This window comes from Manis javanica, chromosome 16 (genome assembly GCF_040802235.1).
Source record: "Manis javanica isolate MJ-LG chromosome 16, MJ_LKY, whole genome shotgun sequence".
Lineage (NCBI taxonomy): Eukaryota > Metazoa > Chordata > Mammalia > Pholidota > Manidae > Manis > Manis javanica.
The window spans coordinates 14,702,084-14,729,936 of NC_133171.1; the positions used below are offsets into that span (position 1 = coordinate 14,702,084).

General features: G+C 44.3%; 1 protein-coding gene across 1 annotated transcript in view; it reads left to right on the forward strand.

Moving 5' to 3' along the window:
• Nucleotides 1–501: 501 nt before the first annotated feature.
• The window catches only part of DCDC2 (doublecortin domain containing 2), a 145,359-nt gene continuing 118,007 nt past the window's right edge, over nucleotides 502–27,853 (forward strand). Inside the window, exons 1-2 of the mRNA XM_073224080.1 lie at nucleotides 502–1,480; nucleotides 4,401–4,452. Coding sequence (XP_073080181.1) covers nucleotides 1,191–1,480; nucleotides 4,401–4,452 — 342 coding nt within the window. The 5' untranslated portion in view covers nucleotides 502–1,190. The remainder of the gene's footprint in view (nucleotides 1,481–4,400; nucleotides 4,453–27,853) is intronic.

A 27,853-nucleotide genomic window follows, 5' to 3' on the forward strand; every position in this document is an offset into this window, starting at 1 on the left:
ACAAAAATAAAAGAAGGTTCAATGTTTGTTATTTCAGGAAATTGTGATTACTCATCTCACACTCTAAATGGCAATAAATCAGCTAAGGTAGGAAACTGTGCTTTGTATTAGCTCTTAACTCCTTAGATATGTGGGACTGTACAGAACAAATATTTTTACTAAGTAAGCTCTTTAATTTCTGAGCAAGGAGCCACACCTTATCATTTTGTATTGGGCCCGGCCAGGGGCAAGGGAGTTGGGTGGTGTGGGGATGGCTTGATTTTCTGCCTTCCACCCTGCAAAACAGGTATTCTGGCTCAACTACGGGGTGGCGTATTTGCCACAGTTCTTTCCCCATCCATGCCCTTGGCCTGTGTGCTCTGCACAACGAACTCGCAAAATTTCCCACCTCTCTCTTCCCTCTGTATTAGTCTCTTCTCTTTGGTCATCTTTTGCAAACTTACATTTCAAGGCACTGATCAATTAGTAAGTAAACTTAATAAAAATGTCTCTGCCCCAGATCGCAATGTCCTTCAGACGGGTGCACGTGGTGATGAAGCCGGTCCTGGAATCACCGGGAACCAGGAAGGAATTTTCGCCTGTGCCCGTCAGAGGAAAGAGCGAAGTGTGCCGCCCGAGCTCTCCGCGTCTCCCCGACCTTCTCGGGCCCCCCTCCGCCCAGCAGCGCTCCGAGGCCCCCCAGCCTCCTCGCCGCTGGTCCCGGCCGGAGCGGGCAAAGCCCAGGGACCCGACCCGCCGGCGGAGCCCGCAGAGCAGGGCTCGGGGCGGGCGAGGGGCCCTGACGCTCGGCTTCCCCGTCTGCTTGTTAGGCTGTGATCTTTCCGCAGAGCATAACCTGGGCAATTCCAGCCAGAATCTTCATTGCTTTAATTCGGGGAGCCGGAGGGAAAGGAATCAAGGTCTGGAAACACTGACGCAACCGTGACGTGAGAATCTAGCGTTTCTCCCGCTTTACCCTTGGAGGGCGCCCGCCCGAGCGCAGCGCCCCTCGCCCCCGAGCTTTGAGCCCCGCGCGCCGACGGCGGCTCCCCCGGCCCCCCGCCGCGCCCAGAGCGCTGATTGGCTGCGCGGGCGGAGCCGGGAAGGGCGGGCCCTGCAGGCCGGTCTCCGTGGCCGCGGCCGTTGCCCCGCTTCTCCCGGGGGCTGGCTCCGCAGGTCGGTGCAGGAGGCGGCCGCGGTCCGCAGGGAGGATGAGCGGCGCCCGCGCCAGACCCAGCCTGCAGGCGCAGCCGGCCGTGAAGAGCGTGCTGGTGTACCGCAACGGGGACCCGTTCTTCGCCGGGCGCCGCGTGGTGCTCCGTGAGAAGGGCTGCAGCTTCGACGCCCTGCTGCGGGAGGCGACGCGCGGCGTCCGGGCGCCCTTCGGGGCCGTGCGGAACCTCTACACCCCGCGGGCCGGGCACCGCGTCCGGAGGCTGGAGCAGGTCCAGAGCGGGGCCAGCTACGTGGCCGGGGGCCGGGAGGCCTTCAAGAAGCTCAGGTGAGCGCGGGCGCCGCCGCCCAGGGCGCGCTCGGCGGAGGGCCTGGCGACCGGCAGCGGGGACGGGACCCCGCGGGGCGGCGGTGGCCCGGCTGCGCGGCCTTCTCCGCCCCTTCCCGGCCGCCCCGCGCGCGGACCCGGCCTGACGGCTGAAGCGCCTCGGAGTCCCGGCTTCCCCCGGGTGGCGCTCGGAGGCGCGCGGCCCGGGGCCCCGTGTCCGCGCGCCGCCCCGTCCCTGCCGGGCGCCGCCCGCGGGCCCCGTGAGCGCGCAGGCCGCCGCGGGCGCTGAGGAGAGCAGACGGGACCCCGTCGGGCGGCAGCGGGGTGCTCGCCCCTGGTGACCCAGGGTGCAAAGGAGCAGTTCAGCTGCAGCCCGCGGAAGTTAGGGGGAGCTCAGTCGGAGATACTTCTGGACGGGGCGGTAGGACAGGTGGAATTTAATATTCCGCAGGGTTGTTTTGCAGCCTTACCCAGGTGTGTTTCCCATGATAGAACCTCACCCATCTCAGTGGTTTCAGTGTATTCAGAGCTGCGCGGCCAGCACCGCAGGCTAGCAGGACAACGTTCACCCCCCAAAAGGACGCGGTGCCTCCCACTTCCCCTTCTCCCGCCCCTGCTGACCGCTCGCCCGCGGCCCATGGATCTGAGTGCTGGACACTGGCCGGCGTGGAATCCTACAACGTGTGGGGCTTCTTCCACTTAGCGTAGCGTTTCCCAAGCCGGGTCCGTGGGAGGTAGCAGGGGGGTCAGTGCTCCGCCTTCACTACTAATCGTGCCCCTGCGGACGTACCGCTTCCAGTTGGTGGGTGCCTGGCCTGCTTCACCTTGGCCGTTGCCAATAATGCTGCTGTGAGCACCTGTGTGTAGCTTTTCATTTCTCTTGGGTGTATACTTAGGAGAGAATTGCTGGATCCCGTGGTAACTCAGTATTCCATGGTTTAGAATATACTAGTTTAATTAAAACTCAGCTTGGTCTTCAGGATAGCAAAAAATATCTTCATGAAATCTATGCCTGTGAATTCCGATTTTAACTGCATAGAAAATTTTTTTCCAAATATCACTGAAGTCCGTCACAGCCTTCCTTTCTTAAATTTAAGCTGAGTTGTAGTCGTCTTGCCTTTTGCTACACCAAACATTCCTTTTGTGGGAGTTGAAGGCTGTATTTGGATTTATTTTTCCCTTCCCTTAAACTTCCTTTAGCGTGAGTTCTCTAATTTTAGAAAGGAACTAAATGAGAAGGTGTACTTCAGAGAAACTTAGAACTGAAAACTGAAAACCAAGAGACTTGAAACTTTCTTAAAGCAGCTATGTTTGTTATCTCCCTATCCTTGCACCAGCACTTGACTCAGCTAGTTGGTTTCTTAATACAGAAATTCCTGCCTCACAGTGCTGTAGAAAGTAAATGGTATGGATGTGAACGTGTTCCGTAAACACCAAAATGTTATATGCATGGAAAGCATCTCTGTGTCCGGTTCCTTTCATCATTTGCTTTATTGATTTTTTTATTAACTAATTTTCATATAAAGCAATTTCATGGGAATGGAAACCTGCTTCAGAGACTATTAATGGCTCCAAAATTGTAGGCTCACTCTATTTAAGAATTCGTTTTCTCTTTTGTTTATTTGGCACTATCAGTTTGAAAGAAAAAAACAGGTACGGTTCCAAACCAAACAGAAAGTACACTTGAAATCACTCCTTAGGTATGGGAGATTTGCATGGCTATTTTTGCTTTGAATTCTCACACACAAAAAATTAAGTTTGTTATAACAGTTTCCATGGTTAGTTTTCCACGCTGACAGATGAACAGTTTATTTGTGGTAAAGTAGTAGTATTACGGTTATAATGATGAAAGTCATGAAGATTAAGTGCTGAATGTATCTGAGCTTAGCAGTTGTTTAGTTTCACGATGTAACAGATGAAGCAAGTGGCAAAAACAAAAGAAAGCCCAAAAGATATTGAGGGTAATTCATGTCCTTTAGAACCTAAATGATGTTGGGGAAGATGGCAATGGTGAAAAACATTTTTCAAATGAAAATGATCAATTTCTTCAATTTCCTTTGCTCAGCCTTTTTCTAATAGTTTTGAAACCACAATTAAACCACAGGTAGCTATTAAACCTTTATTTTATAGCAGAATTCTAGAGACCATTCTATTCATGGCCATAATTTAAGTGCTAGATTTATACTTATTTTTTACATTAAGAAATTTATGTAGCACCTTCTGTGTATGAAGCACAGTGGAACTGGATCACAGTGATGGATTTGCAGGTTGAAGTTGACAGAAGTATAACGTTTTCTGGTTGTGCTTATACTATAGCTAAAGAACGATCACTAGTTAACATCTGTAGCAATTAATGATGGAATAATAGGGGTCTCCAGAGGTTAACTAGTTCACCCCATCTGGCTCAGTTGAACTGATGCCTAAACCATCCCACATGGCTGAGCATTTCTGCATTTCTCTATCATTAAAGTGCTCTCATAGGGAAAAAGATCTCCCAGCCTTTCACAGTTGTTATTCTAATACAGGTGCTCAGGACTTTGTTTGACCTAAAGCCTGTGATTAATGGAGCTGTTAAGTATCTTTACGCACAAACCACTCCTTACTTCAAAATTGACATAAGAAGTAGAAATACCATATAGTAGGTGTTAACCATTGGGGAGGGAAATGTTCCCCAATAGAATTATGTATTTCTATGATTTTAGGGTCATTGAAGTTTAGAGCAGATGTGTCAGCTCTTGGTGACACTGGAAGCAGTTTCTACCATAATTGCTTTTAATTACTAGCTCCTGATTTTTTGTTTTAGGCTTAAGTACTTACTATGGCTTACTTTACTTTTTAATACTTTTGAAAAACATTTATATGACTGACTCAAAGGCAGTAAAAGAAACCTTTACTGTTTTTTTGTTTCGTTTTCCCCCAGTTACTTGGACATAGGAGAAATCAAGAAAAGACCAATGGAAGTCAATACAGAGGTAATGCAAATAATTATTTGAAGGTTCAGATAAATAACAGTGCCGTTTTTGTGTTTCTTATGGTGTGTCTTACAGATTTGGATGACATTGTAATAATGAGATAAGTTGTTTAATATACAAATGGGACATTATAGGTTTTGAGGCAAAGATAACACTTTCTTTGGATCATTATCAGAAACAGAGACTGAGCAGGTGTCTTAAGACATGTAGGAATTAGACACAGTATGTTCCTACTTTCCCATTTTCTTGTGCCCTGGTTGAAATCCATAGGAATTTTCCTTGTCAAGTGGGAAGAGATTCTGGGTGCTGTGACCCCAATCTTTACCAAAAACAGTCCCTGTCCTAACTTATTGCCTCTGACAGCTACTGTTTACAGTAGCCAGGCTCACCCTGCCTGCCCCTGAGGCCTGCAGAGGAGCCTGTCGGATTCCCACGTGACATCAGGACAGCACCTCAATTTTAACTTGCACTGAAGCTCACCTGAACACAGTCCCAAGAGCACGTGTGCAGATTGGGAGTGGATATTCAGAACACTTCATTCCACATAGCTTCTGAATCCCTAGTGGAATTTTCAGATATTCTGCAGGACATATAGTTTGTGGATGAAAAATAGACAAGAACAAAGTTAAGGCAGTCACTGGACGTGAGGCAGTGAGACGGAAGGAAACATCGTAGCTAACCCAGACTGGGGTTGTGTTCACCAGCCCAGACTCCCTTCTCCCCATTTTGACCCCACATAAACAAATGGGTGTTCTGCCAGTGAAAAACCGGCTGGCAAAAAAAGACTTTTTTCTTCGTTTGGAGAGACGGCTCACCTCTCCTGCATTGTGTTTATGCCCAATAGGACCAACTAGGTCTCTAGAAAAAAAACTGTAAGAATTGTGCAGTATTTAGAAGAATGTGAGGTCAAATTCTTCATTTGGATAATTTGTGGAAAGAGGTGCTAATCCCAGCTATTTAAAATAATTGATATTCTTGTTTGTATTTTTTATTTTCGATGTGTGTCAGATTGATTATTCATGAAGGTGCTAAGATTTATAGCTTAATGTAGGCAAAGGTATGAATGTTTCAGGTGGCGCTTGTATTTCAGCTAAATTATAACCACTGGTTAATATCTAGAGCAAATAGTAAAAAAGGACATTAGTGAATTAGTTCTGGGTAATAGTTTTGTTTGAAGGATACACAACTGTTTGAAGCTGGCAACCTTACTTGAAGTTGGTGGTTAAAACTGACTTTCTATGATAGAATTTGGGGTGTGTAAATTCCTAAGGAATATGAACATATTTACTTTGGATTCTAGTGTTTTTTGCTGAAGACATTGTGCTTAGCAAAGTGCAACAGGTGTGCAATAAGTTTCTCAGATTGCTTTTTTCTCTCATTAAGGTTATCTTTAACCAAGGAAACATTCACAAGGACTCCAGTTAATTTAATTTGCTATTTTAATTCCACCTTGGAGCAGTAGCTATTGTTTTCCCTTTACTTGAGGCCTCCTCAGGAGCCACATGAAGTTCTGATATATGGACACATGAATGCAGGGAAAAACCTGCCCCTTTGCGGCGGCTAGAGGGCTGCATCTCTCCCACTTTCTTTCCTACTGATGATTCCCTCCCTTTATCTTCTCCCTTACGTTACTGCATAAACCCTGCTATAGCCTTTCATTTCTTCTCAGTCTTTCCCCACAAAACCTTTCAAAGGGGATTAAAAAGAAAGAAGTAGAGAAAATTTGGGGATGCAAAGGAGATGGGAGGAGGTGGTAGGAGACTGCTTGTCCATGCTCTTCAGCACTTCCCTTGCCCACCGAAGCCCCCGCTCCCACCTGCTTCCTGAAGCCATCTCTCCCACTTTTTTCCTCCCCAACTTTCCCTCCCAGTCTAGACGAGAAGTGTATTCACTTTCCCTTGACCTTCAACAAAGAGACCCTCCTCCTCAAAGTCCACACCTTGACTACATGTGAAGCCTTCTTTGAGCAAAGGTAGCCCCTACTCTCATTACCAGAAAGGGGGAGTTTTGGGTTCCTGGCATCCCAAAAGGGAATCTGAAGGTACTTCCCTACAGAGATACCTCTTTATCGTTTGGTTCTACAGTATTATTGCTGTTGTTTTAGGTACAGCACAAGTTAAAAATGTTTTGGAGGGCTGCCCTGAGAACCTAACTATTGTGTGGGTAATTTTTACTGTGGAGAAATACCTCTTCCCTTTCCACAACTGATTTACAAACAGACTTTTAGAATTCCAACACGTTTGTAAGTCAGAGGACTATGTTCAAAATTTGAGAACCGATGTGTGGATACTGGCCTCTCAGAAAAATCACAGATGCTAGTTTCTTGATCTGACGTGGTGATTTCCTGTCACCGTTCAAGTGTACTGAGAAGTACACTCAGTTACATGCTGTCGGTGACTGCTATTCTTCGTAGAGAACGTATTCTTGGACCTCACAGAATTGATTTTGAAGTGGGTTTAGGACATAAATACAGAATTGGAGGGCTTAGAGTTGTCTCATGGGGAAGTTTCTATGTGGTAGTAGCACAAACATCATTTATTCAAAGATGCTTCAGTCAGAAGGATGAGTAAAATGACATTTTCATCAAAACAGGGGGCATTCCCTTGAATCTGAGCTTATTTCATACTGCTGGAATTTTCAGTGTTGGGCTACATATAAAAGCCAGTGCACATGATTTGGTCACCCTAATTGCGAAATATGTCAATTCTGATTTTCCCCAGTACATGTTACTATAGAAAGACCTTTGCAGGGCGGTGGGGTTGTGTAGACTGTGTAGCATCAGGTCCTCACCGCTGTAGCTGTTTCTACACGTGATAGGAAACCCAGCCAGGGGGTGCTGGGACTCTGGCAAATTTCCTATTTCCCAGAGCACCTCACTGAAGTCCATCATGTAACATGGATGCTTTTTAGATAGTTAATAACCCAGACACAGTGGTTTCCACTTGCTGAGAGCAGGTCACCTTGGCGCTGGAAGTTCTGGTCTCTGTAATTGCTTTTCTGCTCCACGAGGCTTGTGTTTGAAGAGCTGCTGAAAGGACAGCCAGTCTTGCTTCTGCTGCTGTCTGTGGCCATATCATGGGGACACAGAACCCTAATGGACCTCTTCCACCGACCTGAAGGGAACACCTGGTCTTATCTGGCCGACACTGTGGGCAGCAGAGGGAAAGCGGGTGAGCAGGAAGAACCGGGACAAGGAGAAGGAGGCAGGAAGCAGAAAGACCAAAACAGGCGTCTGGTGGTTTGTACCTGCCCCAGAGCTGGGGCGTGCTGAGGGCTCAGAGCCGACTTCCTTGCCTCACACCCGGGTCTTGTTTTCACGGATGACCGGGCAGAGGCCTCCCAGATGCCCCTGGCGCCCGAGCCTCCCCTCCGCAGTCAGCCGGGGCAGCTGTTTTCATCTCTTCCTGCCCTCCCCGCATCAGTGGAGATGGTGTCTTGCCCTCTGACCATGGCAACTTGTCTCCTTACTTACGTCTCCCTGGGCCTCTCTGCTTCTGTCCCCCTCCCCGCCCAGGCCCTTTTCAGGTCTCCTCTGTGCTTCCGTTTTCCATGTTGACTTACCTGCTTCCTCCCTCCCTCTGTGGTGACAGTCCGTGGGAGTCTTCTGTTCTCATGCCCTGGGCACCTCTGATCTGCTCGTGGGGTGCCTCTCCTCCTCCTCACCAGCGGGCAGTGCGCTCTCACTGAGTGAGCCCTCCTTGTTTCCCCACCTTATCCACTTGGCTTCCATGTGATTGGGCACCTACACCGTCCCGCTCAGGCAGAGGGCTGGAGTGCAGAAATGAACAGGATGTGCAGAGCTTCTCCCCGAGGAGTTGCAATCTGGCTGAAAAGACAGATGCATTAAGCATCTCCAGGACCACATATGAATGATTTGATTTGGTGGGATTCGGTTGCGTTTGTGTTGAGCTGCTCATTTCAAGGTGCCTTTGGCTTTATCATGTTGAGGCAAAGCCATCTCCCAACTGGGTCTTTCCTCTCTGACCTTGAGTTGTAAATCTCTTTGATCGCCCCCAGGCCCACATCTCATTAAGTGTAGTGAATCCTTCGGATTAGTGATGCCGGGATTCTTGTTTGCGGAGCCGAAGAATGAGCTTCACAAACAGTCAAGGTAGGAGAGCAAGGTACAGGCTTTTATTTAGAGAGAAAGTGAAAGGACAGAGCTCCTGGCTCACGCCAGGAGGGGACAAAAGAGTCTGTAGCGGTGTGTTGTCTAGGGGGTTTTATAGGTAGTTGAGGATTTTTTGAGAACATGAAAAAACTTAGGGGTGGGGACTTGTTAAGTGGGTCCTGAATATTAAAAATTAACTTAACTGTAAGGAATTTCCTGCCTTGATTTCTCTCTGGGACACCGGCACCTGGGTCTGGGAGCATATCAAAAGGCTGCCTGCCCAGCTCCCAAGGTGGGCTGAGGTATTGTCTACTTGCTAAAGAATTTTGCCTCTTGAACTTCCTGGTTCTTAAAATACAATCATATCTTTAAAATGGAATGCTTCTTGCCTTTTACTATGCCGTCTACAGTGGGGTCTGCATGCTAAGTTAGTTGCTCAGTTTGCAAAATGACCTTGTCAGATCCGAAGGAGGAAAGACAGCACATAGGCCTGGGCCTTTTAGCATGCTAAAGTGAACCTTACACATGGTTACAGATGATTAGCATAATAAAACATGTGCTACTCTTCTTTATCTGGGGAACATTAACTGATTTCACTGAAGATCATGATTCTAGAGCTCAATGTTTAACATAAGAATTTTAGCAGGGGGGGTTTCCTTGCATGTAGTTAGATTGCTGTGACTGCAGATATCCCACCCTGCCCCCTCTGGAGGTCCACATTCTATTCTGACTACATCTATGGTCCCTGTCTCATTAGGACTTTCTTAGATAGTTACTTGGAGTGCAAAGTCTGTTTGACTGGTAAGAGGCCTGGGTACGCATATACAGAAGGGACAAGCAGTTAGCTTGGCCACAGAGCGCTTTGGATGTGCTGGGCATTGGTGGGGCGCCAGACATAGGTGAATAATTCACGGCTCTTTCTCTCCAGGAGTTTAGGATCTAGGGGAGGAGATGGGAAATACCATTTTCCAGGGCACATGGACTGGGCCAGAGGTATGCTTGGAGGTCTGAGGAACTGCAGAAGGGGTTAGAGTTGTGGGTCAGCCAGTTTAAAATGATTTTAAATATAATAGAATATTTTATTTTTGGCCTCTTTCTCCGTGATTAGGGTTTTGAGAATGTCCCTTTCTACAACTTAATTAAGGTGGATTATTTAATACTTAACTCTCTGTAAGAGCCACAGACAGTGAAAATCAGCTTGGATGGAGAAGGCAGAGGCAGCCCCGCCGTGAGTCGGGCGTAGAGCTCACAAAGAGCCATGCCTCTCCCAGCCCAGCAGCTGTCACGGGCCGTAGGGCACCTCTTCAGTGATTGTCACTTTCTTCCCGCAGAGACCCAGACCTGCTTTGCTGTTCCCTTATTTTACTAAACTGCCCTCACCTCAGAACAAGCCTTAGATAATCCCCATTTACTCTCCTAATCTCATTTCAAATTTCAGGCAATCCAGAACTGAACCTGCTTCTCTTAGCCCCTCCTCGGAATCCTTCAGAGAGAACCCAAACCTTCCAAACAACGAGTCCCTCTTCCCTCGTTTTCAGCAGGCGTCACCTTGCTGCAGCCAAGCCAGTACCTCTGCTTTTGTTGGACTCCAGGATTGTTCCAGGTCCTGGTAGCCTTCGGCCGATGGGGCTTAACATGTGCAGCAGAGCGGTCTCACACCACGAGTCTCCAGGAGGCCTGCTAATTCTAGCATTAGCAGACTGCTAATAGTTGTAATTCTCTGCCATTTTGAATGTTCCTTACCGACAGTTGAGGGAGAAGTCTGTTTGCCTCATGCATGCCTGGTTATTCTACATTTCACATTTGTCTCAAATAAACGTCTTCATGGCCACTGCCTATTTAAGTTTTGTTTCAGGGATAAAATTAGTTGTGGTTAAACCTTTGTGTGATACATTTATTGTGCGTCTAGGATAGTTTGGAGCCTTATTAGATGGATGTTTTCACTCACAGGGACTTATTATGTGCCCGCTCCGGGCCAGACATCGTGCCGCCACCCGAGAACCGCACAGCATGGCCCTGTCCTCGTGGAGTCACTGTCCCTCAGCCTGCCCGGCATCTGTGCCTTTGTATTGACTCTGTGAACATTGATCTTTGTGTAGAATATGTAGATTTCTGAGTTTAAGAGCCATCCTATTGAGGGCTAAACAGTTTTTGAACTTTAGTATCGATAATGGGTCAGAGAACAATGGGACTGATTTTTGAGGAGAATAAACACCTAATTCCTGGAAAAATTAGTTCCATTTCCTGGAGTTATGAACACCTTATCCATTTCTTTATGATTAGGATATTTGGCTTGAACTCTATTGCTTTCCCTTTTTAATATCCACCTTCTTCCCAAGATGTCTGTGAATTCCTGCAGCGACTATCGTCTCATGCTCACTTCTGAGCTTCTGCTTCCAAAGTATTAGGTGTGTTATCAATTGTCTTATTCTACAGGCTGTGTCTAAGACCCCGTCAATTCTGGGGTGAAATCCTTTCACTGATGTCCTCCCAAATACTCCATTCACATACGTGTGTGTGGTGAAGTTCACCCATGATCTGTAACGTGGAGCACACTTTGTAGGTTGTGTTCGAGGTTCAGCAGCCTAGAACTTGCCGCCAGACGCCGCGGCCTGGGATGCCCGTTCAGGCCCAGCCTCTGGCCTCGCTTCTTGCCTCCCTTCTCCTTTTCCCCATCAGGCACAGTTCTACCTCTGCCAGAAGATTGCATTGATTTCTAACACAGAACAGTTCAGAGCTTTATTTTGTTCCTTGTCTCTTGCTAACCTGTGTTCTCAGGGTCATCAGAAAAGGTAATGTTTACCCCCTCCCTTCCATTTATACCTTAAAAAGTCAAGCGTCTGTTTGGTTCCCCCCCTTTCCTATCTGCCCCCCACGTGCCTGCTGGGGCGCTGGACGCGAGTGCGACGGCCCGTGGGGGATGGGCGGCGGGCCAGGCCTGCCCTCCTTAGGTCCTGCAGAGCCCGCCGGTCGGCCCCTTCCCGGGCAGCGGGGCCCTCCGGCTGGCCAGGCTGTCGCGCTGAGCGCTCGCCAGTACGCCTTCCTCACTTCGTGGGTTCGTGTAGGAGGATTCGGATGAACCGGGGTACCTCGTAGTGGGGGCCCAGCAGGAGCGCCCTGGGAGAGGGGAGACAGCAAGGGGGCTTTTGAAACCCCCCGTGTCTCCGCATCTGTAGAGCCTGCGGGAGCGTGGGTGGTGCCCGGGTCAGTGACTCTGGCGAGTGGCCTTATGGTTTTCAGTATCGTGATAAAGATTCACATTTCAGCTTAATCATCAGGCATGGTCTCGAATGAAACATACCATGGGATTTGCTGCCTAAAGGCTTTTGGTTGGGAATGGGATTCTGGACTTGAAATTGGGTGTAATTATTAACCTTCCTGCAGGAAGGCATGGGGCTGTGTGGTTTGACTCACTAACTTTAGCCTGGGAATTCTGGGCTCAAAGGGGGAACTACTTAAATAGCTGAACTCCTGAATACTTCTTTCTTTAATTTAAGCGAAGATTACCAGATTATGTTAGTCAGTTTTACTAATTTATTTAAGAACGGAAGAAAATAAAACAACTTTTGTGAATTCTTCCAATTGAAGATCATTCCTAATCTTTTATTATCTACTTTTCCCCCTTCTCTCTAAAGTAACTGCTGAGTAAGAAGCATTCTTTTAAGGACAGCCAGTTCACAGCGGTGGTCGTGGTGGGTCCCACACGAGTGTGGCCCTGCCCAAGCCCTGTGAAGACAGGGCTTCCTGTTAGAGAACAGCTGGATGTATTTCATTTCTCACTCACACGTTCTAATTTGACCTATTTCTCAGTATTGAGCTGTGTGTGTGTGTGTGTATTTGAAGAAGAATGAGATACAAGTATTTATGTTAGCCTGGGAAATACTGGTGTAATAAAGAATATCCATTGATAATCCTAATCAGCTCTGATCAAAAGCAAAAAGGTTGATTTTAGTTTGTCCATTAACATGTGCCATGGCATTTGTTCTAAACATCTTGTATTCTTTATTTGGCATTTCAACATGAATTTAGGAAATTGAACATTTATAAAATTATAAGACATATGTATTAGATTTTTATAGTAAAAAGCTGTTCTAAGCAAACATAGAAATTTAATAAACATTTAGAAAAAACCTTTTAAGAAAAAAATAGAAAAAAGTATCTACTAAAACAAGTTGCTAACTAAATTTGTATGATTAAGCATCCTACTTAAATGAAGTATCAAACCATTCTCACTAGGAAGTTTCACTAAAGTACCCACTAAAATAATGTCCTTTGGCAACTCAAACAGCAAAATCTATGAAGAGAGAAGATCTTGTTCTCATACTGCGTGGGATTTGAAATATAAAAGATGAAATTTTAAGAATGAAACATGATTTGAAATTCTGCCAAGGTGTAGCAAGGTTTTGGTTGATGGATATTTGTGTAGCTACTATAATAAAGTAAATACATATTTAGGATAATCATTAGCATGAGCTTATTGAGTTTTCTGGTGAAGTCAAAGGGACTGTTCATGACGGAAATATAATTATTTCCACATAGTAGGAATAGTAGGAAAATATGCTAAATAAATAGCAAAGTGTAGCCAATGAAGACATAAATTATGCTCAACCATTTATTGAATGATGCTCATCTATGATTTCACATTTTCTCAAGAATATTTCTCATGAGCCTGCTGGTTGCCAGGCAGTGGGCTAGATTCTAGCCATACAGATATAAAAAGATACCATGTGTCTATCAGAAATGACAACAAGGTACTTGCAGGAGGACTCTGGAAAGGGGTTTGAGTGATAAGATAGACAAAGAAGAATAAGAAGATTGATAAACAGAGATTATTAGTCCAAGGGAAGAAAATTATAGACTTAATTAATAATTGGCTTCAGTGCTTATAAAGAAAGTGGGAACTAGCTCTTCTCTGTCAGAGCTGGGTACCAAAGAGGGGGAAAAACATTAAGCTGTGGTGTGAAGGTTGAAGAATTTAGGTCAGATTGAAAAAAAAAACTTTTTAAATGGGTGGAACTACTAAACATTTATTGAAAGAGTGCCACGCCTCCTTTCTATTTCTAAACATAGATTCTTCTGACATGCATATTTCAGTTGTATACCAAGATGGTGGAGCTGAACTGAGATGGGCTTGAATCCCAAGGCGCCCGGCAGTCCAAGGCTCTGAGGGTCGGACTGCTGCTGCAAGAGCCTCCCGCGGAGCCCGAGGGCTGGTGCCAGGTCCCACCTTCCCTCAGAGAGGCAGCGAGTGGGGCAAACCAGCTGGGGTCCCCCCTGCAGTCCCTGTGTGGCACCTCCTGCTGTGATTTTCTCCAGTTTCAGAGTTCCTCAGTGTAAATGAGTGGTGCGGCTGTGATTTGCTGGCATTTCCAGGCAGAATTTTTAAAGAGCAACAATTGAAGCAACACCATGAAAGTGGCGAGTTTGGAGGCCCTTCCTGTTTTGGAGGGTGGCTCTTGCATCTGGAGCTTTTGGCAGCCCAGCCCCAGCACACATCTGGCAGCCGTTCGAAGAGCTGTGGCAGTTTTTCTCATCATTGTAAATCCAGAAAAAGAAAACCCAAGAGGGGCAATACCTTGAAGGAATAAGGAAAGTGAGACTCAGAGGAGTTTCAGTAATAAGAAATAAGCATATAAAGTCATCTGTAATAACATTATCATTTTTTATCAGGATGTAAAAGCTTGTCTGTCAGTTTAGGCACTTTCACTTTTATTTCTCTTTAATTTAGAACAAATTCTGTGTGTGTGTGTGTGTGTTTGTTCAATGCTATTTCCTGGGAAAGCATGGTAAGAACACCCTGCCAAGGAAGGAGGATCTGGGCTCACCCTGCGGGCCTCTTGGTCCTGCTGGGACGCAGACCCCAGCCGTCTGGCTGTCCTCTCAAGTGTGGTGGTGGCTAAGTCACTGGCTGGCCAGACTGTTTGTGTAATTTAGCTTACATCTGTCAGCACCCTGGAAAAACAACAGTGGTCTCTGTGTACAGGTAGCAGGTCAGCAGTCTTACCTGATGTACTAAATAAAATGAATTTCAGTGCGCTTAAAATGGACGGGTGGAGGTCCTTTTAAGGTAGGGCTGTATTGGCGTTTGGTTGGTCTCAGCCTGGCCTACGCAGACTGAGCCTAGCGTCTGGCCTGGTCAGCAGTGACAATTCCTATGTATCATTATAAAAGACTCCTTTATAAGCAGCCGGACAGATCAAGCTCAGAAGTTACCCCATGATTACATAGTTTGGATGTTTGAATTTTTGAAATAAGGTCAGTTTCAGCCCACCTGTTAGTGGGGGGCAAAACTAAGTGGCGAAGGATTGTGGGAGAGGGGACACCAAGCTGCCTGGGTGTATTTGCAGTGTCTAATGTTTAACCCAGAACATTTCTCTCCAGGGAATTTCTGATGGCAGCTTAGGCGGCTTTGTTGTTTTCCTCTCGCCTTCTAGCAGTAAATGCAAACTTTCTGAGGTTCAGAGATTTATGAGCCTCCTTGTCCATCTTTGCTATTTCAAATATACACCCTATGTAACTGAGCTGCCAACTCTTAGAAAATTTTATAAAACAAGCCATTAATATTATCCAAGTTGCACTTTATAAACTAAATGTTAACTGATAAAATTCTGTATACACAGACTGTTTTCCTAGAAGTGAAAAAATTAACTCAATTTCCAGCACTACAAGTTTTGCATTAGCTAATATGGAAACTTCAACAGCTGGTTTTTAAAAGCTAGATTTTAAAAAGTGGTTTGAAATATCAATCTTTAAGTCATAGATATAGCAAAGAGATTCTTTTAGTATGTCTTTTGCAAATATATGCAAATATATAGCTTATTTCTCACAAATGCTCAGTTGGCTAATATTTAATTTAGTCAAATCGGGTACAGAAATTGGATTAAATTACCTTTCTTCTAGCTGGCACTTCTAATCAAATTGCTATTCCCTTGTGTTATTCCTGTTTTAATTATTTCATCAATTATATTGATTACCTTGGTTCTTCTCACCTATCAGTCCATCTAAACGCATTTGCGTGGGTGTATATGCATGTGATGAAGTATGGGCAATGTGATCTGCCCTTCAGGATTTTCAGCATTATTACTTAGTGACTCTTACTTATTTCTAAACTCCCTTCCCTTCTTCCACTCCCCTAATTCAATTGCTTATATATAACCATGTTCAAATTGTGGTTCCCCATCAGTTTGGGAATTTTCTGTGCTCTGTGTCACGCGAGTCAAGTCAGCCGAGTGGTGTGCCCTGGACTGGGTGTCAGGAGTTCCTGTCTAATGGTTATCGTAAATATGTTCATTCCTGGAAATAACAGCCTTCATTAGAGTATAGCTTGTGTGTCCCAGGCACCATGTGATTACTCTGAGCATATGGACAGAATTAGAAATCACAATGGCATTTTTCCTCTACCATTTAGGTGCTCCTAAACGATTACAGTAGATGGCTTTGTTTGCGGAATCTGGGAAAGGGGAGTCTGGAGGTGAATTGCTCTGTCTCTGCTCTTATTTTAGGCATGTTTTCATGTGGGAGGGTTTGGAGCTCAAGGAAATGTCACTAATCACAAATTTATGGCTCTTTTTGGTAAGAAAATATTAATATCATGCATTTTTTTCATCAAAAAAGTTTTGAACTCGGATTTATCTGCCAGGCTTCATGATAATTGGGTTTACGGTGGTGGGGAAGCCAGACAAGGTCACAGCCTTCGTGAAGCTTGTGGTCTAGTGGGAAGGCAGGTGAACAAACAAGCCATCATAATGAAGCACGCTGTATGCGGGCAGTACAGTGGCACAGGTGCCCAAGGGGCAGCTCCCACAGCCTAGGGGAATCCCCAGAAGCTTCCTGGAAGAAGTGGCATTTGAGTGGAGACCTAGCGGGGATGAGTAGATTTCAGCCAGTCAGATGGGGGGGAAGAGGGTTCCAGGCAATGGCAGCAGCATGTGTGCATGTCTGCAGATGAGGGAGCGCATGGCACATTCACAGCCTTGCACAGGTCCTGTTTGGCTGAAGCGTGGGAAAGCATTGGGATGCGAGGGGAGGATGGAGGCATCAGAAAGGGACCAAGGCTTTTAGGCGTTTTGACTTTCTCTGAAACCGATTGGAAGTTATGGAAGGGGTTTCAGCAGGGAATTGATATTATCACTCTTGCTGCTGCAGCAAGTTTGACCGCCAGAAGACCACGTGATGGGCATGACTCTGGTACTTGTGATGGGAGAGGCTGTGGAAATGGTAGAAGGATCAGCTTTGAGAGGCAGGACTTAGTGACCAGTGGTTTGGGAATAATGAAGAGAGATTCACTGGACAATTCTTGAATTTCTGTCTTGGGCAGCTGGATTCACTGAGACAGGGAAAATGTTTGTTCTTAGATAACAGTGGCAGAAATATTTGAAGTTTTAACTGTCTGAACATCGAATCAATCCAAATGCTGGAAGATGTCTGAAACCAAACCTCACCATGAGTGTGTGACTGTGAGTGTGTGTGAGTGTGCACGAGTGTGTATTTCTTTACTGTGTGCTTAGTAGGGTTTAGGCATTTTATAAATACTACCTGATTTAATCTTCACAACAACCTTATGAAGTAGGGATTGTTTTCATCCCATTTTACAGAGGAGGAAATTGGTGACTAAGTCATGGTCTTGCAAACCTCAGTCAGGACAGACTGTGTGTTAGTATATTGTGAGTTAGTGCAGAGAGAAGCGTTTTCTACTGAGCTGACAGAATTAAATGGAGGTGATCATCAGATGTCTTCTTGTTCTTGAAAGGGCATTTTGAGGGTGAAGTGTTTTATTTATTTATGCTTTGATTTAATGATGATAGGAAGGAGAAGATATATAAGGGAAGACTAAAATTAGGAATTGAATCCAAAAAGGGGGCACAGTTTTCTTTCATTTTCCTTAATGTTCTTCTTTAGCAAGCTGTTCTTGCCTAGACTTATTTTAGTTATATTTTCTAAAAACCTTCTTTTTGCTTTTGCTAAAATTCCCCATAGGAGAGGATATTTCTGTTGAATGTTTCCAATACAGCACTTGAAGTGGCTTTTACGTGTCTGCTTATAAAAGGATTCTCACAGGAAACTTAAGACATTTTTACATGGAAATTTACTACAGAGTGCAAAGAGATTAGAGAGAGAGATATTGAGCCAAGAATCATGAATTATTTATTTTTATTTTCATGACGTTTACTGTCAAAAGGCCATTTTATTTCTTTAGCATTTCTGACCAGATGGCTTGAGTAACATCTACCAAGTTACTAGGCAAACAGAGCAACTTTGTAGGATTGGAGGAAGGGAAGAGGGCATGCACCGTGTGTTGGAGACCAACTGCAAACTGCATTGCCCCTCCCGCCCCGCAAGTATCTCAGGGTATAAGTCACTTGATCTCTATGGACTTCACATTCTTCATCTGCAATATGAAAATAATAATACCTTCTTAAAAGAACTGTTGTGAAGATTAAAAACGTAGATGTATACTAAGTTCCTGGCACTGTGCCACTTATATTGGTGGAACTCAATGAATGGAAGTTGTACCACATTGCTTCTGTTGGTAATAAGGCTCATATGAATCGAGTAGCTGGTGAATGGAATAGGACATCATACCGGCTGCTTTTGCAGACCGTGGCCGAAAGGAGAGGATGCACACATTTAAGTGCCCCATTGACTGTAAAGCCCTCTGCAGATGCTAGGTGATACTTATCAATCCTTCCCCCTGGAGTGACCGTAGAGTAGGTGTTTTATAAATGGTTGAGATCATCGTTACATAAATACATGGAAAAGGAACTATATCAGTAAGTAAAAATAGCATAACATGAACTTTTTTTGTGTTATTAAATCTTTGAGTTGTTCTTCAAATATTAAGGTTTTAAAATCTTCAGTGACTTCCTATTTGTCTTGACATAGAGATAAATGCCTTAACATAGCCCCTAATGCCAATAGGTTGGTGTTTTCCAAACATCAGGTCATGATGCTTTAGTATGTTGAAAGTCAATTTAGTTGTGACAGATATATACAAAAATAAAATAGACAATATTAGATTGCCATTTGGTAGCAAGGGCTATGTCCTGTTTTGTGAAATGGTGATTTTGAATAAGTGTGTGTGTGTGTATGTGTGCGTGAATCAGGTTGCAGCGTAAGGTGTAGTCCTTGCTTCGGTGGTGGTCAGTAAAATCTGAACGGTGCCGTCCTGTGCCTCATACCCTTCCAGACCCACTCTTCCACCGCCTCCTTCGCTTTATGTTCTCTGCCATTACCGCTCCCGCAGTAAGAGGTGGAGTCTGTTTTTCTCTCACCTGAACCTGGAGAAGACTTTGGACTGCCTGGAAGAAAAGAATGCAGCGGACACGGTGCTGTGGGACTGCCGGCCTTTGGCTCACGGTGCGCCTCTTGGAGCTCTTATCTTGGGGCTTTTGCCTTTGGCTGTTCACTGCATTTGGCCCATCCTTCCCCATTCCTCCCTCTGCCTCTTTCGCTCACACTTACCCCAGCCAAACGCCACTTCCGCAGGCACGCCCTCTCTGACCGTCCTGACTGGACCTCGTCCCCAACTGTTGGTGCACATGGGGCCTTTCTCTTTTCTAGCACTTGCTATGAATGAACTCACCTTTGTGAGGTGGAGCAGTGGATTGAAATGTATCTCTCCCCTTAGACTGTGAACTCTAGGATGTCAGGTGTCGTGCCTGCTTATACTCCTCAGGGAACCACGCCAGGCATCAAACACAGTGCCTGGCACACAGAATTATTTATTTAGTGAATAGTAATCATGCTACTTTCTTGGTATATGAAAATGGCTGTAGTCAGTTTTTGCTTTAAATACTTCTGTTTCCTTCATGTTCAACTTCTTATGATTGTTTTTTAAACAAGGCATTCCAGTTATTCAGGGTGCACAATAAATTACCCCAAATCTAGTAGCATAAGGCAATGATTTGTTTTGCTTATGGACACTGTGTGTCAGACATTCAGGGAGGGCGTAGCAGGGATGGTTTTTCTCTGCTCCGTGATGCCCGGAGCCCAAGATGCAGCTTTGAGAGCTGCAGGATGGGATCTGTTGAGGGCTTGTTCGCTCACGTGGGTGCTGGTGGCTGACGCGTACTGTCAGCTGTGCCTCAGTTCCTCCTCCGCTTCTCTACCCCGTGGGGTCTCTCCCTGTGGGGAGCCAGATTTGGCTTCTTCACAGAATGGTGGTGGCTTCCCAGGATGAGTGCTGAGTGAGTGAAAGAGAGGGTGGGAGAGGAGGGAGGGGGGGCAGGTGGCAAGACTCAGGAGAAGGAAGTGGGTCAGAAACGCTGCTGTGGCCATTTTTAGGAAATGCAGTCTTCTACACCAGGAATTTGTTTCACTTCCAGCGTTTAGACACACTTTTGCACACCTTCAGGTGTGGGTGTGTTTGATGATGACTTTTTGGTTTAGCACAGAGGCTCTCCTTCTTTCCGTATCTTGTCCTGTAGCATCCCAAAGTGAAGAACGGGTTTTTCGCTTAATTGCTTTCAGGTTTAACCTCACTATATAATTAATTGGTTCATTCTAATCCATACACACTTTCTCATTCTTGGTTTTCTGGTTGCTGAGGAAGCACCACTCTGCTCTGGGACCTTTTTCCTGTCCTGTAGAATATTGCCAATACAAGGGAAAGAACCAGAAGGAGCCATTTAATTGAGATTCTGCATTATAATTTGTCACTTGGACCCAATAGAAACATATTACTAACATGTAACACTTAGTCTTGATAAAATTGAACATTCAAGATGCAGATAATCTAAAAGAAACACTTCATATAATTATGACAAAAATACTGAAAAGCATTTAGATATGTCCAGATATGGCTAAAAATTTTACAACTAGATATTTCTAGATATGTCTAAATATTATATACAAATATATGTATTTAGATTTAATATAGAAAGGTTAATTCTAAATACAATTGTTTAATAACTTGCTTAATTTTTTTTTGTATCATTAATATACAATTACATGAGCAGCATTATGGTTACTAGACTCCCCCCATTATCAAGTCCCCACCACACCCTCCATCAGCATAGTAAGATGCTATAGAGTCACCACTTGTCTTCTCTGTGCTCTACTGCCTTCCCCGTGCCCCCCCCAACATTATGTGCGCTAATCATAATGCCCCCTTTCCCCCCTTATCCCTCCCTTCACACCCATCCTTCCCAGTTCCTTTCCCTTTTGTAACTGTTAGTCATTTTTTGGGTTCTGTGAGTCTGCTGCTGTTTTGTTTCCTCAGTTTTTACTTTGTTCTTATGCTCCACAGATGACTGAAATCATTTGGTACTTGTCCTTCTCCGCCTGGCTTATTTCACTGATCATAACACCCTCTAGCTCCATCCATGTTGTTGCAAATGGTAGGATTTGCTTTCTTCTTATGGCTGAATAATATTCCATTGTGTATATGTACCACCTCTTCTTTATCCATTCATCTACTGATGGACACTTAGGTTGCTTCCATTTCTTGGCTTTTATAAATAGTGCTGTGATAAACATAGGGGTGCATATGTCTCTTTCAAACTGGGGCAGGTCTGCTGTTTTCTTTTGTTATAAGGTCATCGTGCTACTGTGCCAGGTTGCTCATCAGAGGAGGCATGTAATGTGTGACATGTGGTGCTGTAAAGGCGCAAGACAAGTTGGAAACCATTAAACTAAGGCTTGGATTTATTAACATTGCATACAAGCTTGTTATAAGGCTGCGAGGGAAGGGAGAGCCCTGAGAATTACATGTTACCAGAGAGAACGCTCTTCCTGTCCTCAGGTGGGAAAGATTTTATAGAATGGGTGAGACCACAGTAGTGATTTGAGTAAAAGAAGGGGAGACGTCAAAAGAGCTGGGCTCACAAGAAGGTGAGCCGGTGTTTGCCGATGCATGTCTGTGTCGTACCAGAAACAACAAGGAAGGTCCAGTGTTTGCCATCTGTGTCAGCATTCCTATGTCTCCAAATACTGCATTTGCAGAGAGAGTGCCTCAATTGCTTTTCATTGTAATTCATTTTAATGATAAATACCTAGTTTATAAATCTGCATTTTAAGCTTTTTGGGAACACAACCAGGCACCTTTGTGCTGGGAACGGGTTCATCCTGGGTAGAAAAGTAAGATTAACGCACAGCCTCGCTTTCTTTTATCCACACTGACCTGTCACCATTTGAAACATCTTTTCTTGTGGATCCTGTTTCCTTTCCCTTCAGCGGCTGTGGCGCTCTGATGTTTCGCGGGATCCTGTCTGCCCACAGTGATCTGGAAGGAGGTGGACCAGTGTTGAAATCAAGTAAAAAGGCCGCCTTGCACACTAGCAAAGCCAGTTTATGAGATAATTTGTAGTGGTCCATTTTAAAAGGCAAATTTTCAGGTACTTGAGGATGTCAAATTCCTCCTCCTTTGAAGCTTAGAAAGTGTGACTTTTTAGGTCAAGTTTCCCCAGACAATACTGTTTATACAGGATGGCCTTTTATTTTGATTTATTATTGTACACTCTATGGGTGTGAAGATTTCAATTTACCTTTTGATTCGTAGGGCAGGTTTTAGAGGCTTTGGAACAGTGTGTCTAGAAATTACATTCGGCCCAGTGTTGTTTGGTAGTTGGTAACCTGGAAACCTAATTGCAGCAGCCAGCTGCACAAACACTGTCGCTCTTCTGAGTGCTGGTAGTGGAAGTGGTGCCACGAGGGCTCAGCCCAGAACTGGCTTGACAGCCGTACGGACAGAATGGGCCTCCAGCGCATGGTCATTGCTGACTGTGGTGCAGGCATTCTGAAGACGCTTAGTGGAATTTAGAAAGAATAATGATTTTAGTCCTTGAGTCCTTGGCAGTGTGTTCACTAAGGCTTTAGTTGGGAGGGACTAACACAAGATGAAGTGTCCTTCTTTTCTATTTGAAGGTTAAAGTAGCCGTTTTTTCCACCATATCCGGGAGACTGTAAGAGACTTGCTTTCTTAAATAAATTTGCTTTTTTTCCTTCTGTATTTTATGTTATGTGAGCACTACAATTACTTGGGAAGCAGCAGCATGGAAATGTGAACATGAACAAGCTCCCATACATTTTATTAATTCACATCTTCATTCTGGCATTGTAAATGCAGGTAGAAAAGAACACAGTGCAGGAAGACTCAGCATGGGATTGGTTTTGTGTCATCTTATGGATTTTGCAATATTTGTATTGAATGTAATTAAGGCACAAAGTAATTAAGCTAGGCCACTTGTAATAAAACCTAGATTAATCATGGAAATGGGTTGGTTCCAATTTGGGGGTGATAGAAGGGCTCTCTCCCATTTCCCATTCTGTTTGGAACAGTAGATGACTAGTGACAGGTTTTGCCTAGCTTGTCTGTCTGTCTGTCTCCATCCAGTGTGTCCTTAGTTCCAGGTTATCACATTCTTTTTACCTTGCCTTTATAATTCGGAGATGACAGGGTAGAAATGAGGAGTTGAAATGAAGTTGAAATGCAGTGGTATTTTTTCCAACTGATTTTTCAACAAACCTAAGTCAATACAAGATTTCATTTAACTTGTTTTTCTTCTTAATATGATACTTCATGCTGAGAAAAACAAATGAACTTGATAAAGGCTTTCCAAGAAGCCTATCTTACATGCAGAGGGAATGATGGTAAACTTTTTCCTTAAATTGTGTTATTATTCTGTATATGTTTCCCTGCTTACTACACATCTACATACATCCTGGGTAACTAAGCCTATTTAGCCTGAATTATCTCTTCAAACCTTAATTTATATACTTCCATCAGTAGGGAATGCCCCTCTGGTTTTATTTGAATTCCTGTGTTTAGCATTGTTTACCAAGGAGAGACATCATGACATACTGGGAAGAATATGGATTTTAGAGCTTAAATAGGCCTGGTTTTAATCCTGCTTCTAGGACCTAAAGTACATTGGAAACTGGAAAAAGTTGTATCTGTCTTGGTGCTGTAGTTATCAAGAAATAGAAAGTGAGTATCTACCATGTGTCAGATGGTGAACTGGCTGATTGGGGTGAAAAATAAGAAATGTGTAGCCCTTACCTATCTAGGAATTAGCTTGTTGTCTAGCAAGAATGATAGATGATGCACATACAAATAGTGGTAAAATATGGTAGGTGTGCCAGAGTGTTTAAGCCCAGTGTTAATGACTGTCCCAAGGGGAATGCCACTAATATTACATGACAAGGAAAGCAGAGAAAGGGCACTTCAGAGCAGAGCTGGGTCTTGAGAAATTGGTCAGTCAGTAGACATGTTGGGGACAAGATGAGAATGCCATGAACAAGGACATACCAGCATCAGATGTCATAGCTGTGGCGGCCACTAGATCGGGCAGCTGACCTCTTGGCTGTGAGAGGCTGTGGGCCCCAAACTCAACAGAAATTCCCTTTGGCTGAATCAAGACCTCAGAGCAGGGATTCTCAATTCTTGGAACGTTCAAACTATACAGATTCCCTCTCTGCCCAAAGATAATTCAGATTCGAGTTAAGGCCTTAGTTAGTTGAATTCAGAACGTTGCATGATCAGATGTCCAAAGCACAGCCAAGTTTAATATCGTGTATAGTGTATTTTACAGGAATCTAAACTCTTTATTACCTTGAGATCTAATAACTGTGAAGGTGAATCTACACAGGGGAATCCATCTTAAAACCCTCAGTTGTTGACAGCTCAGTACCAATAGGCAAGGGATTTAGAGTCACCCTGTGACCTGAGCAGGAAAGCTTGCCCAGTTTCCGTAGATATGGGGATGTCTGCTCTGGGAGAAATGTTCCTCTTTGGTTCTTGAACAAATAACATTTATCACACGTCTTTAGACACACAAACTATTCTTGCTCATCATCTGGTAATTTATACTTCACTCAGAAAGTAGTCTTTATTTGTTCCTTGGAAAGGGAAGCTCATTAATCTGGAGTAGACCCCATTTCCTTTGTGTGCCACTTTAGCCATCTGTTGGAGACTAACAAATGTTGGGCATTAAAGTGTGAAAATAAGCTAAATATATATTAAGCAGAGACCAATACATGCAAAGGGAAAGAAAAATGAACACTTTTGCTAGGCTTTAAAAAATGATTTTATTTAAAGTATGTTAATTTTGTTAGTAACACCCCATTTCTTCATTATAAGTTTATGTTAAGAGATTAATTAAAAGTGGATTGCAGCAGTGGAAACTGATTATATATATTAAAATTCAGACACATCACATACTGTCAGTTGCTAAAGACTGAGGCTATTAGAAGTGATGAGTTGTACATAGATAGGTTAGTACAGAAAGTGTCAATAGAAGTTAAAATAAAATGTTTATGTACAATAGAAAGAAAGATCTCAGAATTTATAGTCCAAAGTCCTGGGCTATGTTTCCTGTGGCCTCAGTTTCACCAGCTGTGAATTGGGGATGACAATAATACCTTATCCCATGCCATTGGAGTCCAATGCCATTCATCTCAGCTCATCAGACTCCAGCTACTTGCAAGCTCTGATAGTCCAGGAGCCCTGGCTGACTTGCTCATGGCCGATGGGGGGCTCCACACACGTGTTGTGGTCGTGTGCAGTGTGCCAGGCCCTGGGCTGCTCTGGGGGAATGGGGCAGGCTGCAACACAGCCTGGGCTCACAGAGCGAGCCATCTATCTGGGGAGCCAGCAGTCACCAAATACTAAAACCCAAGGACAGCAAGGCGTGGCTTAATTGAGTCTGTAGGTGAAAGTGCTTCATACATTCTTGGTTTCTTTGTTTTTTTCTCATTCTTAGTTTTTATTGAAATGAATAATAATGGGGCTTTTTTTCCCCTACTGGATAAATTTTGGCTTCTTTTCTGTATCTTCTGTTTCCTGTATAGGTAAGATACATGCCAGCCAGCTCATAATCTTTGTGTAATTTCTAATTTTATGGATCATCTAGTAAATTTTAAAATTTGGGCTGATTTTCTGCTATCCTGGGAGCAACGAGGGGATGTCTTTTTGTTGTTTGATGTGTTCTAAAGATGAACACCTGTTTTAACATTAGCTTGAGTTGAAAAGGAAGATAGTAAATATATTGACAAAATGCTGCTTTAATGAATTTTGACTTTAAATGACTTTTGGATTAGCCAGTGTGTTTTGATTATCCTTATCCTTTCCCTTCTCCATCAACAGGGAGACTTGGAGATTTCTGTAGATGTACATACTAACAAAATTGCAGTTATGCATAGGTAAATATGCGTCTTCAACTCCTTTAGGTGACCAGAGCAAAAATTTTCCTTCCTTCCTTTCTTCCTTCCTTCCCTCCCTTCCTCTCTCCCTCCTCTCCCCGACACCCCCCTTTTTTTCCCTGGTTTTAGAACTTTATGTGAAATTAGACCAAAAATACTGGTATGTGGTCTGTGATTCAACATGGGAGGGAGAAGGGAGGTCTGGAATAATGACAGGTAAATATTATGGAAGTAGGTATAAGGAGCTTCTGAGACTGAAAGACAGTTTTCAGTTCACTCAATTTTGTTTAAAAATCAGACACATGGCACAGTAAGTGTGCCTCATCCGTCACTGGCTGTGGGCATTTGGTTTTTGTAAATAGGTCTTGCTATTATGATGCTAAGGGGTAAATCCTACCACAGGCTGAGATGTGAATGCTGTGACGAAGAAAAAACAGTGAGAAAAATTCCCTGAATTTTCTCTAGTAACTTATTTTAAAAAATAATAAAAATCCACTCCACTTGCTAAATGTACTTTGGAGTTATAGAGAAAATTTTGCAGAGCACATGTGTTGAGAACTCCTGTCCTGGAACATGGCGCTGATGTGAACGACACCTGTGGCTCATTCTCTGCGAAGTCATCTTGTAGAAGTGGGAACGACAGTCTCCCTTGTGATTCTTCAGGGCGTGGGGCACGTCCAGCCTCAGCACAGGGCAGGATCTCACTGTGTCTGCGAGTGGGGGCCAAGGCCTGCTGGCCTTCCGAGGTGGATGGTTGGTTGAGGCCTCAGAGCTTCAGAATTCTCCCACAGGGCGCCACGCTGCTTTTGCCATTGCCGGGAGGGCTTCATAATCTGCCTATTTACCGTGATGCAGAAAGGTTCATGGCTAATTAAGGACGGTGGCCTGCAAGTGCGTGCCCTCATTTGAAAGGAAAAGGGGTCTTACGTGAAGAAGTGTTCGTTCCTCTTGCTCCCAGACTGTTTGAGTTTGAACCAGGCGGCTCTGGGGATTCTGGTTTTGGGTTATTCCAAGAGGGGAGATTGTCTTAAGGGTCCTCCTAATTCCGAGACTTTCCCTGTGAAAGGTAGATGGGGAGCAAAATGAACCGCATTCGATGTGAAATTCCAGCATTTGATGTGTCTTCTTTGGTTTAGTCTAAACCCTTGAGATGCGAAAGTGTCAAGGCTCTTTCATGAGCTGCTCTGACCCAAGTAACCCAGATAGTGAAGGAATAGAAATAGGAAGAAGTGGGACTAAGAGGAAACAAACTTTGATTTTCCTGGTAACAGTTGTTTACAAATTAGAGACGAAATGTTGTAAGGTGTTTGTTTTTGCAGCTGTTTGGCCTTAGTGGGCTGAACAGGAACAGGTTTCATTTCTTCGTGTGTTTTCCTTACAGGGCGGTACTCCCGTCGCATTCGCTGTTCTCAGGTGTGTGCATTTCACGCAGGTAGGCTGGAGATCAGCGCACAGTAGGCCAGTGACTTAAGGCAGGTGGGAGTGTGGGTCACTGTGCTGTCCAGTCTTGGACTGTTACTTTTTGAGGTTTTCTTATGCTTCTAAGTAATGGAAAAAACCTCACTGAGCTTTGAACATTCTTCTCTATCTACATCATGTGCTTTGACCTCCTGGATGGTGTAGTCTTGGTATGAAGGTGGTTTTTTTTTGGACCTAGTTCTACCCTAAGGGAATGCAAATATTTTCCCAATTAGGCTAGGTTCACTGGTTAACAAAAAAACCATTGTTTCTCATTATTCTGAGCTAGTAAGCCTGGCATGTGAAAAAAGACTCCCTGCTTTGTGTATTAGTGATAAAACCCATGACTGAGCTTGGAGAGGGAACTGTTTTCTTCTCTGTTTTAGTGGTACAAGTAATAATTTAGGGTCAAATTCAGCTGGACGATCTTTTTTTCAGCTTGTCTCTTGGCTTGACAGTAATAGAGGGTCAAGTTTCTTTGAAACTGAACAAACAAAAATGCAGTCACGTGATACAGCACTTAAGCTCGATCTGTTTACAGATGAGGACTTGTTGGTTTTCTCAGGAAGCATGTTTTTTTCTTCTTTATTACATTTTAAGTTGTGGCTTATTATTGGGAGAAGACAGGGCAAGGAAGACCAGGCAGGGGGGGCCTGTGTGTCACTATTTTTAGTTGTTATGAGCAACTTTTTA